Genomic DNA, 16549 nt, shown 5'->3' on the forward strand with positions numbered 1-16549 from the left:
GTGTGTGTTGGTACAGGTATGATCGCACCATAAAATATATAGTTTTGGTCTTTTTATATAAGTGAAATATGTACTTGTGATTGCACTTTGATTCTATATATGGATTGAATACCATGATTATGTGAGAAAATTAAGGGTTAAGGATACAAATACATATCTAAAAGTTTTTTAATTATGCCTGGAGACCAAAAATATCTACAAAGAAATCAAATTAAAATGAAAATGTGTAGATAGAAAGAATTTATGTTAATTTGAACTTTGTATTCACTTGTAATAATTAGATAATAAACATTGCAATAATATATAATATAATGATGTGTTTCTATATTCAGGGGTGGATTTATTAAGGGACGGGTATGTGCCCTTCACATTATCGATTTTTGTATTTTAATATTAATTTTGAAGTGTCAAATTACAATATATACTTTATTTTAAGCAAAACATAATTGTAGTGTAGTGGTTGTGCTTTCATTCTTATAATCAATAGATTGTGGTATAACATTCCTACAGTTTTTTAATATTTGAATTCTTTTAGCTGTGTTTATTATATAGTGCTCCCACGGTATAAAATTCATGGATCCGTCACTGTCTATCTTGATTTTAAAGTTTATTGAATTACGATTATTATTCTCCTTTACCCCTAATTATAATAAATTACCCTTAATTATAATAAACTACACTTCCTCACTTTAGCACGTCGTTACAATTATCCAATACATATAGATGTGTGATCAATTGCATGTATAAAACATGATTACGAAAACAGGTACTTATTTGAGCTCTAATTTATGTGATGCTTATGTAAGTACTAATATACATAAATACTTATGATATCGCATGGTTACGTAAAGAATACTTTTTCACTTTAGCTCTAATTTATGTGAGCTCAATCAGCTTAAAAAGGAAAAAGTAGATACAAATTTTACCATACTAAATAATATGGAGGTCAGAGACATAATTGAACCACGATTTGGGTTCCCAATAAAGTAATTTATAATCTTAATATAAGATATAAACCTTTTATTTGAATAGAAGTTTACCTGAAGGATAGACCCAAAATGCTAATATATCAGAAAATTTAATTAATTTGTTGATAAATCTGTAACCGGTGTATAGTATAAATTTGAAAAATGATTGTGAGGATTTGAAACCTAATGGCCTTGGAAACAAAATGGGAATGGATTATGATCAAACAAACATGAAGAATAGAAACATGAACATTGTCAAAACATCAAATCGAAACAGATCCTAACAAGTCATTTGCTTTTATCAAAACATATCCTAAAAAGTCAATATGCTTTCTTTACACCCTTGTCTCATGTCAAAAGGCATTTGATACCTTCCTCGTCTATGTCTCCGGATCAGTTTGAACTTTTGGATAAAATGTATAAAAAACAGCAATGCATTAATTTCTAATCATCCATTTTGCTAATCCAACGGTTTGTTAAATAAAATATACTTATAAAATTTTAGAGTTGATACAATTATTTGTCCATAACGTATGTTTACAAGTATAAATTGACTCTTTCTAAAAGAAAAATGACACGCAGGCAAGAGAAATACCCACCATATAATTTAATTCAGTAGCAACCAATGCCATCTCCTCAGTGATCATCTTCCCCTGAACCAATTAGTACAACTATAGGCAGCAAAAATTAGAAAGATGAGTCTTCCAGGATTACACAAGAGAGGATTTGAAATCTTTAAGACAAAAGAATCTATATTTGTGCAGTAAGAATCTCGTTCCACGTATCCGGTATACCAGGGAGACACCAATGCAAGCAATCGCTACCGCTCGATGCTACTTTGATAGTGTAATTGGATTTGTGAGCTTCATCTCTTAGATAGGAAAGAGCAGTTATATCCAACATCTTTACTTGTGTACCTCTTACAGCATTCTCAACAACTGGATCACTTGATCCATTCTGCTCTACTCTGCTTCCTCCAGATAACGGTGTCGTGTTGTCACAGCTACCTCCAGTATTCCATTCCCCGTTGCGGAAATGCCGAGGTGATATGGTCCTGAAAAAAACCTTGAGTTGAGGATGGGAAGGGAGTTGTGAATCGAGCCATTTCACGATACTGTGCACCGTAAAATTTTTAGCTATGCCTATTTCTTTTAAGTTCCCGAGTTCACTACGAACTCCATCAGTGTACATTACCCATCTATTTTGTCTCATTTTTCCCCTGTTCCAATGATGTCCTGTATTAAGAACCAACACATCAAATAGATGAAGGAATTTTCTCAGAAATGCTGGCGGACGGTCAAGATGCATTGCTACATCGGTGGCTGGGTCTGATGTGTTCAAAGGCAATAAATCGCTGAGGCTTGATGACCAATAGTATAAAATGGTAGTATTGGTATTTGGGAAACGATATGCCCAGCCATCAGGACGAATTGCGCCCTTGGCTTTGACAAGACCATATTCCTTTCCTACATCTTGAACCTCGGGACTTTCTTCCCCACCAGTGACCATACACATCAAAGACTGAAATTGCTGCCTGCCTAATGAATCCCCAATGAATGCGATGGTTTTGTCCTGCATTCTGAATAGAACAGAATCAGATCATTCAAAGAGTGTCGAGAATAGCAGAAAGTAACCTTAGTAAATCACAATCCATTAAATAGTTCACTTGGCAGAGAGTTGAGGACCATAAGATAGATACCTATACTTTCAGAATTCATCGCATGGTGGAAATTGTTTGGTTGATAATTTTAAAACCAATACACTAAATAAAATAAGACAATTATATATTATCGGACTAGCTAAATCTATATGCAAAAATCAAGAAGGAAGTCGATTACCTTTTCAGGAATGCAGACCGCTCAAATGCTGGCAATTCACAATCTTTGGGAACCCAACGATATTTTTCATAGGAAAAATCTGTCCGTTGGGTCAGTCTACATGACCACATTGCTGATAACCATCGCTTACATCCAAAACCAGAGTATAGCGGTCGACTATTGTCGAGGACCCATCCACCATTTCCATAGCTACAGGCTGAAAAGTTAAATCAGTCAATATAACAAACTAACCGATTTAATGTACATTGAATAAGCTAATTTCATAGTTAAAATTAAAAATTGGATTAATATGCATGTCATGGCCTATATGATAAATGCCTGATATCAATATAATTCAATATTTAGCAATCAAAGCTTTGTTTCGTGAGGAAAACATAGACCTTAGAAGAGGAAATATTGTTCTATAAAGCCATAATCCATATGGTCTAAATAATTGAAAAGCTCATCAATAACAATCCATATGGTTTTCCTTTTCTTTATTGCTATAAGAGGGCTCTGATGTAAAGAGTAACAACACTAGGAAAAGGATACCGGTCAAAGTTTTTTGCCACGACTAGATCTTTAATCAAGAACTTAACATCGAATAAAGTAAACGACTGATAAAGCACAATTCAAATTGTCATGAGTTTCAAGACATCAAAATATTCAAAACATCCCTAGGTATCCTTTATTTTTTAATTTTCCTTTCTATAATGAGATCGTAAAATAATTTCTTTTTTGGGAAATCAACAAAAGTCAATAAAAAAAAGAAGCTCCAATCATAAGCACTAAGCAGGGATCACGCCCCCATGAAACTCCCAACGGTTTCCTAATTGAACGGAACAATTTTGCGAATAGAAAATAATATGCTAAGCATGTAATTAGAAAACAGCACCACGATTTTGGGCAGAGTACTTACCATTCTGATTACTCTTGCTCCTGTTAAAAGTTATTGTGGATGCAGAATCTGTAAGTTTAACTTCTGAGTTTGCATCATCTTTTACTGTCCCTTCTTTTGTACTTGAATTTGAATACGTTTTTTCAGAATTCTCCTTTGTTGTGTTAGGCAATACAGAACTGTTTGTGGAACCTACGATGACCCCCAAACAGATAAAGAACATCAGCAAGGTACACAAATAGCAAAAACAGGCAAAATACACTAAATTAGCATTTGAATATGTTTCGGCATTTAACAAAATTCATTACATCTATGAACCATCTTTTATATTGCTGATTTTAACAGTTTTAATTTTGTCCTCAAAGTGTCAAAATTTTCAAGAACATTCATATTCAATAAATGTGGTTGAAGATTGATATTTCAATGGTGATGTTTTTCTTTGAATTGACATTTTTTTATATTAAATAATTACCAAACCCTCTTATAATAAAAATCCAACCAACTATGAAATCTAAAAATAAAATAAAATAAAAAGCAAACTACATTTTTTGGTCCTTGAGATGTAAAGTGGATGTCTCTTTGGTCCATGAAATTTCAAAATGAACATTTTACCCCTTGAGGTTTGATAAATGTTTCTAAATAGTCCCAAAAACCACTTACAGTTGACTAACGAAAAAACCATGTGCCAGTTAAGTGGAGAGTTAAATAGCTGATTTAGAATTTTCCCTTCTACAATGAGAGAGATCATAGAATTTCTCTTTTGAGACGAACAAAAATCAGTAAGAAATAAGCTCCAATAACAAGCAGGGATTACGCCTCCATGAAACTCCTAACGGTTACCCAACTGTAGGGAACAATTCTGAAAGAGAAAAAATAACATGCAAGCTAGTGATTAGAAAACAGCACCACTAATTTGGGCTAAGTACTTACTATTCTGATTACTCTTGCTCCTCTCAAGAACTATTGAGGATGCAGAATCTGTGGGTGTAACTTCTGAATTTGCATCATCTTGTACTATCTTTTCTTTTATACTTGAATTTGAATATGTTTTTTCAGCGTTCTCCCTTATTGTGTTAGGTAATACAAAACTTTTTGTGGAACCTACGATGAACCGTAAATGAAAAAAAAATCATCAGCAAGGTACACAAAGACCAAGAAAAGGAAAAATACATTAAATTTGCATTTGAATATGTTTCAGTATTTAACTAAATTCATTACTTTTATGAACCATCTCTTCTATTGCCAATTTGACAGTTTCAATTTTGTCCTCAAAGTTCCAAATTTCTCAAAAACATCCGTATTCAATAAATGTGGTTGAAATTGATATTGCAACAGTGATGCAGCATTGTAAAAATATTGTTTTCTCTGAATTGACAGTTTTTTATATTAAATATTTACCAACTCTCTTATATTAAAAACCCAACCAACTATGACATCCAAAAAAAATCCAACCAACTATTTTGGAGAAGAAAACCCACGGACCCAATTACTAAAAAGAAATGAAAGGAGAATCGTATGCTCATTGGGTAAGTTTCTAATTTTAAGAGCATTAAGGCTGAATAATACAGGTTTGCGAGAAAAGGGATTGGTAGCATGTGTCAAGAGAAAACGTTGCACCAACGGTGAATGGGAAGAGTTGCATGAAACTGAAGGAGTATATACACTGAAGTTGTCCATCAAGTCAGCTTCTATTTAGGTAAGGCCAACGTCATTTTCTAATTTGGATGAAGTGAGATAAAAACTTAACATTCAAATGTTGTCCATTCATAGAATATAAGGTTGTAAATGTTACGTCATAGTTTCTCTACTCAATTCCAACTACGTTATTTAATATAGTAACTTGACTAAAAAGTCAATACCTTTGAGAGTAAATTTCAAAATTTTAAAGGCGAAACCAAAAAATGTGTATAAAAGCCCTATTTAGCTTACTTCCTTTAACCTCCCAAACTTCACTTTTCTCCAATCAGATTGTCTTTGTCATCGAAAAGAAATGTAACACTGAACTCAAAAATCTAATAGTTCCAACAAGAAGAAAACAGCAAAGAATGCCAAAAACTAGTCCAATTACATAGTAGACCAGCTCTAGAGTTATACACAGGGATTGACAAGCGTACCTGCATAAGAATTTCTATACCATGCTTGAACTGACTGAGAAGCGGTAAGGAAAGGATTCTCCCAAGCCCACAACACCAAGACAGCAAATACAAGAGCAACCACGACAAAGAAAAGATGATGCCCTCTTACAAGAAAATTACTTCTGAATTTCATCTCTGCAAACTAACTCTTAGAGCTTGATCAGACCTCACATCTACAAATTTTGCCGTCTAGACTAAGAACAGAACGTCATCAGCTCTTTTACCTCCAGTACAGCAATCTTCCTAGCAGGTTACAGAAAAGTAAGTAACGATCAAAGTCATGAAGACAAAGAAAAGCAGAAAGACGAAAAGCACTAGTGAGCCACATTCCATAAAAGATATCTCTTAATCAAAGACAATCTTCCTATTGGATAATATAATAGGAAGTAAGAATCAGAGTCATCAATGCATAAAGAAAATCAAAAAATGAGAACTCCAAAGTGACACAAAACAAATATGATGACACGTAAATTTCTAAAAAAGTAGGACGCATACAATTTTTTTATGATAAAACATGTGTATATATTGCTATATATATTATACTTTTATCAATAAAATGTGTAAGTTTTTGTTACAGTACTTCACCAAAAACATAAAAAGTAAAGCCAATTGACGACATTTCAAATCTTACAAGATATAGACGGAATTAGCTGGCTATGATTAAAGGAAGAAGATAACATCCTGATACTTTAGGATTGGTCAATTTACAAAAATCCAGCCTATAAGAATTAAGAAAAAAATCTAATTTTTTCTTAACCTTGATTTGCCCAGCGTGTCCAGCCCTGTTCAAGTTCAAATTTTCAAAATTTTTTATAGGGTTATTTGTAATGGTATCACATAGATATGGTGGAAAAAGAAAATAAAATACTACAATAATGATGATGATGACCTATAAATGATTCATTTAGCCGTTGAAATGTTAAATGATGAATATTCTCATCCATTACCAACTAAAACTAGATGTATATTACCACAAACAAAAACAATAATAATAATAATAAATAAATAAATAAATAGATAAAATAAAATTAAGATCTCCTACTTGATAGCAATCCATCCTTTTCAGCCATGTAGCTTAATCGCTCAGCTTCATATTCTCAAATTCATTCAATGAAATTGCTAACTTTTACAATATCTTTATATTTGCAATGACGAGACACGGGATTCAAATAGATCGTGCCCGAAGTTCAAGTACTGTATCCATCATAAAAGTAAATACCATCGTCAAGAGCCATGTAACCAAAAATGTTCATATGCTCTAGTAATATAAACATTAACTCATATATCTCACCCATCTGACTATGGGAATTATCTCTTGCCACAAACTTGTGTCTTATATTTCTTATTTCTATGCAGCTATATGCTACTTCCTTCTTGAAACCTCTTTCCTCCATAAGTTTTCTCACATTATGGGCATCCATCCATCTACTTGCTGCAGCAAATACATTAGATAACATTACATATCTTCCAGCATTATCTGGCTCCATCTCAAACAAAGTTTCTGCAGCTCTTATAGCCAGGTCTAAATTTTCATGTATACGACAAGCCCCCAGAACTGCACCCCATATTCCAACGTGTTTTGATCCATTGGGTGCTCTGGATATTAAATCCAATGCTTCAGAAAGTTTGTTTTCTCTTCCAAACATATCGATCATGACTGCATAGTGTTCTAAACTAGGCTTCATATCATAAGACTTCTCCATTAACTCTAGAATATATAATCCTTCAGATGACAAACCAGTATGGGAACAGGCAGAGAGCACACCAAGAAACGTCACTTTATTAGGCCTTATGCCTACTTCTGTCATCTTTTGAAAGGCAAGAAGTGCTTCCCTTCCAAGCCCGTTTTGTGCAAACCCAGTAATTAATGAATTCCACGACACTACATCCTTTTCAAGAATCAAGTTAAACAACATCCTAGCAGATTTCATGTCACCACTCTTACTGTACAGATCAATTAAAGCATTACATACATATACGTTTGGAAAATTAAGGTCACTGCTCCTTCTGATTATGAGTCCATGAATCTCTTTGCCTTTTGCTATCAAAGCAAGATCGGCACAAGCACTTAAAACGCCTACAAAAGTGAAAGCATTTGGAGAATTTTTTTCCTCCAGCATTTGTTGAAACAAATCCAGGGCCTCATTGCTATACTTGTTTTTCACTAAAGCATTAATCAATGCAGTCCAAGTATGAACATTTTTTACTGGCATACAACTGAAAACTCGAAAAGCATCATCTAACCTGGATGTCTGATTATAAGCTACAACCATGGAGGTCCAGGTAACAACATCTCTCTCCTTCATTCTACTGAAAATAGAATATGACGCATCTGGATCGCCACATTTACCATAAGCATCAACTATAGCATTGCAAACAATCAAATTAAACTCTAATCCAATGACAATAGCTGCTCCATGAACCTGACGCAACAACTCCAAAGCACCCAAACAGGCACAAGCACCTACTATACTCACAAGAGTAATCTCGTCCAAGGCTAAAAGATCGAAATCTCGTTGCATTTGTCGAAAGATATTCATTGATTCTCCATACAGCCCATGGTGAGTAAAGCTAGAAATCAAGGTATTGTAGCTAACAATATTTGGATGAGGCATTTCATCAAAGACTTTACGAGCTTGACTAAAAGATCCAGCACGTGAGTAAGATGCAAGAATGGTATTCCACGAATGAATATTTCTAATGGGTGAATCATCAAATGCCTTCTGTGCATTTTCCATAGAATTACATTTGGAATACATGTCAATAAGACGGTTTGCAAGGAAGAGGTCAAACGAAAGTGCAGTTTTGATAAGGTGGGAATGCAAGGACATGCCAACCCTTAAGTGTTTGTGTTGAATGCATTTTGAAAAGAAACGAGCACAGTGATCAAAGGATGGGAAAAGATCAGAAAGAGGCACCATTTTAAGATCGTATGGAAAACTAGAAGGAGTAAGTTAGGTTTGTGGCTAATTATAAAACTTCTATCAATTGGCCCGGTTGAATAGAGTATACACCTGGTAGGACATTAAAATAAACAATCAAGGAACTGAAATCCTCTGCCAATACAGATAATTAGAAGGCTGGTAGCTATATTAAACCGTTAATTCAAGGTAGTTCATTCAAATCTTCTCCAAATTACACATTATAATCCCCAAATATTTATTTGAAGATTGTCCATCCATACTCTAGTAGTACAGCACTCAATCAGAGCAATAACAAAATCAAATAACCAATAGATCATACAAACAAATTCTATAACAAACCCTTCATCAAAACCAATAACATTACTTCCATTTAAACTCTAAACCAAAATCAGTGAAGTTGAATTTGAAATTCAAATGACTTAAAAGCATCCAACATTGTATTAAATCAATGTCCAGGTAAAAAAAATGCATACCTTCATAAATTCTGGAAACTTCAACAACGAAATTTAACTGCACCGACAACAAGCAGCCATTGGTTCACTAGGAAAGAAAAAACTTTGACCAAAATGAATAAACGGAAAGCTCAACTCACAAGTTTCCTCCTGTGTGATTCTTCAACAACTCGTGACCTAGAAATCTAAATGTGTAAACTTCAAACTTTTTCCAATTTCCCCAATCGCAGAATCAAGGGAAGAACCTGATTTTTTCTTGAAATTCTTTCTTTGGGTATTTACAGTTTGACTACAAAATAATTCCTCTCTCCGCGTAAGGAAGACGAACGATACATACATATATATAAATAATACCTCTCAAAAATTTAATTGATTATACCTATCAAAAAAAATTCATTGGAAGATAAATACTTTCTAAGTTATTGTGAAATTTTCAATAAGAAATTCATTTTTAACTCAACAGTTATATTGTTTATCAAAATTTCAATCAATAACTTAGATTTATTCCCACGAAAATTTTTTTAATAAAAAATTATTGTAAGATAAAAATGTTTATAAAATATAATAAAATTTTAGAATCTAATAATTTATCAATAAATTATTATCAATATCAAGCACGTAAAATATAAATATGTATTTAGTCATTAGAATATTTAAAGAAAAAAAAGATGGTAGAAATTCTTCTAAGATTTTTCCATCAAGAGTATATTTTTTTATACTGGTTGAGTTTGAATTTGTTAGTTAAAAAGGATAAATAAACAATTTTAACTTATAAGATTTTATCAATTATTCGATTTAAAGTGGTGTAAATTTGATAAACTCATGAACACAAGCTCTTTTAATGTAAATTTATTGATGAACATTATAAAATATTAATTATAAAGTCGGTAGAATATATTTCTTTTTTTCTCTTTTCCTTTTTAAGATCAACTCCATGGAGGTGAGGAATACAGTAATGAAAATATATATATTATATATTTGTGATGAAAATGGATCTTTTGAGCGACGTGGGGAAGAATATGAGATTTGATATTAATAATTTTAATTAATCTCTCTAGAAACCACGTTCTAGTTTATTTCAAATTAATAGCATAATATATTGTTAAATAAGTCTATAAACAATATAGTCTATTGTCACACAACTTTGTTAAATTTTTATGATATTCCTCGAAACCAGATGAGCTGCAAAGATTATTTAAAGATATAGTTTGTTATTAACTCTAAAAATGATATGTATTTATTATAACTATCATTTTTTCGACGGACCAAATTGTGGAACAATTATCTTGAATTATCTTTAAGGTTCAAAAAGTTTCTTGAAGATAAATCTTGGACCGTTGGATCTCACACTTTCTACTAGATTATTTTATAGTCGTTGGATCTTTCACATATCTCTATAATATTTTGAGTCATTAGATCATACGCAATATCAAGGACAAATTAGAGCCATTGGATTTACTTGATGGCCTAGTATCTTTTGACTATAAATAGGTGAGGATCTATGGTTGTCGATCCGTCCCAAAATCTCCAACAGGTTGAATGAAATATAAAATAAGAGAGAGTTTCTTCTTAGAGAGTTTTGTATCCCTCAACAAGAAAGAAAGCTTTTGTAACTCCTATTTTATATAATGAATTCTTCTATACTTGCATGTGGTTTTTACTCCAAGTGTTTAGGGTTTTTCTATGCAAAATTCTTCTATTCTATCCTCTCCCTTCTTTTTCTTCATTATTATTGTTCTCTGTCTCATTTAGTTGTAATCTTACTCTATTTATTCACAATCCGATTTTACAACACAAACATGTTAGTATATACAAGTTTTATGAATTTAAGTTCATTTTGGCACATCTTAATTATTTTTACTTCATATGCTATGTACATTCCTCTCAAAATAGAATATTGAAATTTCATTAGATAGAGATGAATGATTTGGGTTAGGGGTGGTCATTCAAACCACAAAAAGAGACCAAACTCGATGAAACTAAATTAATTCAGTACAGATCGATTTTTTATTTGAAAACCAAAGTTGCAAATGAAAAAAAAAACTGTTTATAATTATTGTGTATATTTTTTTTGTATATTTATATATTTAAAAAATAGTAAAATCGAACTGCTTTTAATTTAAAGAACAAAATTGAACCAAATTGAATTTTTTTTCTTAAGAATATTAAAACTAAATTTGAAACGGAAGCAAACCGCACAAATACACAGTTTCGTTTCGATTCAGTTCAGTTTGACCACCAACCGAACCATTTTGACCCTAATTTGGGTTCAGGACTCCAAGAAGATTTTCCCCCATATCATAATTATGGACAAAAATAAAATAAAAACACCATCTCCATCGTATGTAAATAATAAATTATATATATAATATGTGACAAAAAATGATCATCGTCAATCGACTACGATGATTTATCTCTTTTTTTTTCTGTCAAAATTAATGTGATTCTCAAAGACCTCTTTCGCCTCCTTTTTCTTGGGGATACTCTTCAATTATCATTGAATCTGATTGCAAAGTTCCATCAAACTAATTCGAAATGAAACCATCTAAATAGAAAAAAATCACCACTGGATTGAAGAAATTTGAGATGTTTGTAATAGCTAGCTTTGATTCTATCTTCTTGTCATACATACGTATTTGTAATAAATTACTTCCTTCACATATATATACATTCCCTAACAACCAAATTCATAGCACCCAATACCAATACGAAATCCAAATATTACATTGTTCTTTAATCAAATGCATATTGCAAGATCTCCATACTATATATATATTCTGTCTCCTTCATGCTTGCATGTAAGACTTGGTCCATTTTTCTCATTAATTTCTCCTTTATTCCAACAGCTTAAGTTGCCTCACTTATTATTCTATCTCTACCTTCTTTTTTTTTTTTTCCTTTTCTATCTTGCATTAATTTTCATTTTTCATTTTTCTTTTCTTTAAAGTTGTCCTATTAAAAATACGCGTAAACTTAAATATTAGTTTGTGATGATTTTATAGGGTAAGTTGGGGTTATTATTTGTTGCTGCTTTAGAATAGACTAGTTTGTGAAATTTGACTTAAGTATTTTCAATTGTTTAGTTTAGGCTTTTTAAAACTTGATAAGGTTACAACGTCTGTGAAATTTGGAAAATAATAATCTTGTGTTTTTTTTTCTTTTTGGCAAAATAAGTATAGTATAACTGACATATTTTTGTATGTTATCAATATCGAAGTTAGAAAATCTATTTTTCACCCTAGATATTATTTAAAAATAAAAAAATAAAAAAAAATCCTAAGGTATTGATGAATTGTTAGATATTAAAGTTTTTGAGAGAATTAACAAAACCTAGAATTTAATTTAGTTTAAACATCATATATATATATAAAAGCCTTTGAAGGTCAAAGATGAAGAATCAACTAAAGTGCTCCACATAGTGATTAATTAGTTTACTTATATATAAGGTTTTTGATAGACCGCTTAATGCATCAAGTGCGAGAGAGACATTGAGAAAATCAAAACTTAACACAAAAAATAGATGTTATGTTTGGAATAACTTTTCAAACATTTTTACTAAAATGCATTATTCTTTACGCTTAACATAAATGTCAATCAAATTCAAAACATTATCATATATGGTAGCATTTTAAAAAAATTATAAAATATAGCAAAATCAACGATAGACCATAATCATAAGAATTTATCGATTATAAAAGTGACCTTGATAAACTTTGTTATATTGGCAATTCTTGTCAAAACATTTAATTATTTTTCTTAAAATTATTATTTATTTTAATTACTTTTAAATATTTATAAAAAATGTTTTATAATCATTAAATATGACAAAAGAAAAAAAAAATTATATTAGCGTTGGAATAAAACCTAAATTGACAACATATAATAATCATATAGATTATATTAGCAGCGTTAAATTGCTATAATTCTTGCCGTCCGACCGGCCGAAGTATGGGCCTATATAATGATTATATATATATCTATATAACACAAATAATTTTTTTATTAAATAAAACAAAAGGACTAAATAGGCCAACTAAACAAGTGTCAAATTTTGCATATTGCAGTTGATAATATATAGTTTTTCAATGAAAAGTTTTCCATATGATTGTTGTTCAACGAGTCGATTTGAATTTTGTATTTCTCTAGTATCTCATAAATGTTTTAATTTAATCATTCAAACGAAGAAAAAAATACGAGACTCAAATTTAAGAATAAATTATTATTGGTTAATAATTAGTGGAACGTAGACAAAATTTTCATTTTCTTATATAGTAACAAGAAATTAAAATAATTTAAAACACCCTCGATCTAGTCTAACCCAATTAATCTACGTCCCTACTTCATTATATAGTTTTGAAATTGAAGGAACAATTTTAAATATCAAAAAATGAGCTAATTTATTTATTAATATAACAACATTTTATTTTATAACTGTGATACACTGCGATAAATTCATATATATCTCTACCTATCAACATCTAAATGTTAGATTTTTATTTTTAAAAATTTGAGACTTAATGAGATTAATAAAATGTGATGAAATTTTTAGTTTAATTAAAATTGATTATTATAATGTATTAGAAAACTGTGAGTTGAAGGGCATCTTTATTCATAGTTATTTAATTGAGGGAAGGAAAGAGATGGCAATTGGCACATGGGCTACATCTTGAAAAGACTCCCAATGACACTAACATACAATAAATATGGTTCTAAATTGTTTACAAAGAAAAATGATTAATACTATTCTATAAATGGTAGGGTTCTTTTCTAAGGAAAATAAATAGGAAGTTTTAAGTGTAGTAAATTGGAATTAGGTTTTTTTGTTAGGACAGTTAATCAACTCTACATATTTGATAGTTCTATAATTGTTTGATGTTATTTAAGTTAAATATAGTTCTACACAACTAAATTTTAATATTTGAAAAAGAAAACATACTCGTCAATTAAAAAAATAAAAGGTTTTCTAAAAAAAAAAAACAAATTATCTATACTCTACTAAAAAAATTGTAAAAGACTGAGAATTTATTATACTGAATTCTTTTACGAAAGATAAATATTTTGTTCATTTTTTATTTTTAACAAAATTCCTTAAAAGAAATAATTTTAAAAACTTAAATATTCGATTTAAAATAGAATGATTTTTTAAAAATAATAAAAAATAAATTATTTACCTTTATTAGAAAACAAGGTTTTTGAAAATTAAAAAAAAAACAAACTATTTAATAACTTTCATTTAAAAAATTTATTTGCAACAATTTTAGAAGGAGTTTTTTCGAAAAAAATGGCAAGCTATTTAAATTTGTTAGTGAAGTATAAATATTTAGTTGAATATTCTATTTTTTTAATCATTTTTCTTTTAAAAAGACTTAAATCTTCAATTTAAATTAAATGGAATTTTAATAAATAATAAAATAACAAATTATTTACATTTGCTAAAAAGAAATCACTAATAGACAAAAAAAAAAAAAAGATGAATTACTTTTAATTTTTATAGGAAGGGTTAACGTTTTTGCATATTTGGTTTATGTTTTACAAATTTGAAAATAAAAAGACTGCTTTAGAAATTAAAAGGGAAGAAAAAAGGATAAAGAGACTATGAAGTATGAAGGGAGAATAGCGATAATAATAATAATATTTGGGAAAAAAGAAAAAAAAAAAAAAGGTGTAATTGGTGATCCGTTTGAACCGCGTGGGTCCATAGTCGCCGTCACGTCTTCGAGAAGATGGAGATCGAGATCTAAGTGCCACCTCACACTAAATTCAAATTTTTACCCAATATTATCCAAATTAAATAATAATAATATTTAGAAGAAAAAAAAAACTAAAAAGTGAGTTTGTTGTATGAGAAATTTTGGCTACTCACAAATTATCCTATCATTATAATGGAGATTTATTTTGTTTAATTTTAGAGTCAATTAAAAATTATTATCTCAAAATTAAAATTTGGATGCTAATGAATGGTGAACTAAAAAAGGTCACAATGTGGTCATTGATCACGACAATAAACTTGTTGAATTTAATGGTGATCTAGTCTAAATTAGGATGAGTATATTTGGCTAATAGCTCAATTGAGTCTCAAATATAACTTGAATTTGGTTGGAAAATGAAAGTTGTTTTGGTCTAAAATCTAATCTAATTCATATTGATGTTGGAATTTTTGGTTAAAGAAGATATTGAGCCAAAGTTAACCCTAGTTTTTTTGCTCTAAAGTAACTGTACCCTACCCTTGGAGATTCCATGTACCGAGGTCTTACTCCTAATTTTAGGGGTTGGAATAATGAAAGTCGACATTTTGAAGCTCTGATGATTTAAAGACACAAGATCTAGAGAGCATAATTCTTTTGAAGTTTTGAAGATTAAAAAAAAAAAACTTAAAGCTCTAAATCCTTAAAAAGATAAATTCTTATATAGATTTAAAAGTCGACAAAACTCGAAAGTTTTGAAAATCCGAAGATTGAAGCTCTAGAGATTTGAACACATGTCCTCTAAAACTTTGAATTTTGGGAGACAAACTAAAGCTCTAGATACCAAACTCCAAAGATCAATTTTTGCTCTCTTGAAGATTTAAAGATGAAATATAAAAGATTGCCAAAAGATTATAAAGCACTTTGAAGTTTTGAAGTTAGAAACTCCAAGGAAGATCTTGAGATAATTCAAAAAAGCACAACACTCTCTAAATTATTGAGAATCAAACATGTTTTTAAATACTAAAAGCACTTAAAAAATTAGGCGAACAAATTGAAAGCCTACAAGAATAAGTTGCAAAGCCCTAAGACAAATCAACCTCTAGAATAAAATTGAAAAAGAAAAAACCTCTCAAGACAAATTTACTTTTCAAGAGAAAACATCAAATAAACAAATATTAAACTTTGTACTCACTATATTGAAATCAATATATATACAAAATTTATTTCACAAAACTAATTTTTTCGTAAATCTCATCAAATATAAATTTAGCTCAACAATGATTAACACAACATTCTTTAGATATTGGAGATTCGATCCCTTACCTTGTACTTGTGCTAAAATATAGAAAAAAAAAACCTAAAAATTTACCTTATGTGGGACATATATATCCCATTTAGTTAATCAAATCTAACTTCGAGTGAACATTAAAATAATACTTAACATTAAAAATTAGTTAAATTCATGAATATATACATTCACATCAAACTTAAGTAGTGAAAAGTAACTCGAATCTTTAACCTTTTGATTAAACATATATAATTAAATACTTAAGTTATACTCGTATTAAAAAATAATTTAGTCATCACAAGTTTCCTTCAAATGTCAAAATGAACATAATTGAAAGTTAATTGATATGTAATGTTTTCTGATTGATACATTCAAATATC

The 16549-nt window shown here is 30.1% G+C and overlaps 2 protein-coding genes across 7 annotated transcripts; both read right to left on the reverse strand.

The window, feature by feature from the left end:
- Window positions 1–1440: 1440 nt before the first annotated feature.
- Window positions 1441–9530, reverse strand: LOC103500956 (protein trichome birefringence-like 14). 6 transcript variants are annotated; one of them, XM_051089064.1, is made up of 8 exons: window positions 9335–9522; window positions 9216–9252; window positions 8063–8832; window positions 5798–6061; window positions 4614–4784; window positions 3705–3875; window positions 2807–3002; window positions 1441–2547 (listed from the first exon to the last, which is right to left on the reverse strand). In XM_051089064.1, the coding sequence occupies exons 4-8, from the start codon at window positions 5949–5951 to the stop codon at window positions 1719–1721; spliced, it is 1521 nt and encodes a 506-aa protein (XP_050945021.1). In that variant the 5' UTR covers window positions 5952–6061; window positions 8063–8832; window positions 9216–9252; window positions 9335–9522; the 3' UTR covers window positions 1441–1718. The 6 variants fall into 6 exon arrangements, with proteins under 6 accessions (XP_050945021.1, XP_016902902.2, XP_008462650.2 ...); XM_017047413.2 differs by lacking the exon at window positions 8063–8832 and having other exon boundaries at window positions 9335–9530; XM_008464428.3 differs by lacking the exon at window positions 8063–8832 and having other exon boundaries at window positions 5798–6057.
- On the reverse strand, window positions 7006–8739 carry LOC127150560 (pentatricopeptide repeat-containing protein At2g21090-like). The gene has a single exon (XM_051088430.1). It carries the CDS (start codon window positions 8737–8739, stop codon window positions 7006–7008), a length of 1734 nt encoding a protein of 577 aa, XP_050944387.1.
- Window positions 9531–16549: the final 7019 nt, after the last annotated feature.

Source organism: Cucumis melo, chromosome 8 (genome assembly GCF_025177605.1).
Source record: "Cucumis melo cultivar AY chromosome 8, USDA_Cmelo_AY_1.0, whole genome shotgun sequence".
In the NCBI taxonomy this organism is placed as follows: Eukaryota; Viridiplantae; Streptophyta; class Magnoliopsida; order Cucurbitales; family Cucurbitaceae; genus Cucumis; species Cucumis melo.

Coding starts and splice junctions, on each gene's coding strand:
- LOC103500956 (XM_017047413.2), bottom strand. CDS start 5,951: ATGAAATTCAGAAGTAATTTTCTTGTAAGAGGGCATCATCTTTTCTTT. Junction 4,785..5,797: donor GTATAGAAATTCTTATGCAG/GTACGCTTGTCA, acceptor GGTTCATCGTAG/GTTCCACAAAAAGTTTTGTA. Junction 3,876..4,613: donor GAGCAAGAGTAATCAGAATA/GTAAGTACTTAG, acceptor GGGTCATCGTAG/GTTCCACAAACAGTTCTGTA.
- LOC127150560 (XM_051088430.1), bottom strand. CDS start 8,739: ATGGTGCCTCTTTCTGATCTTTTCCCATCCTTTGATCACTGTGCTCGT.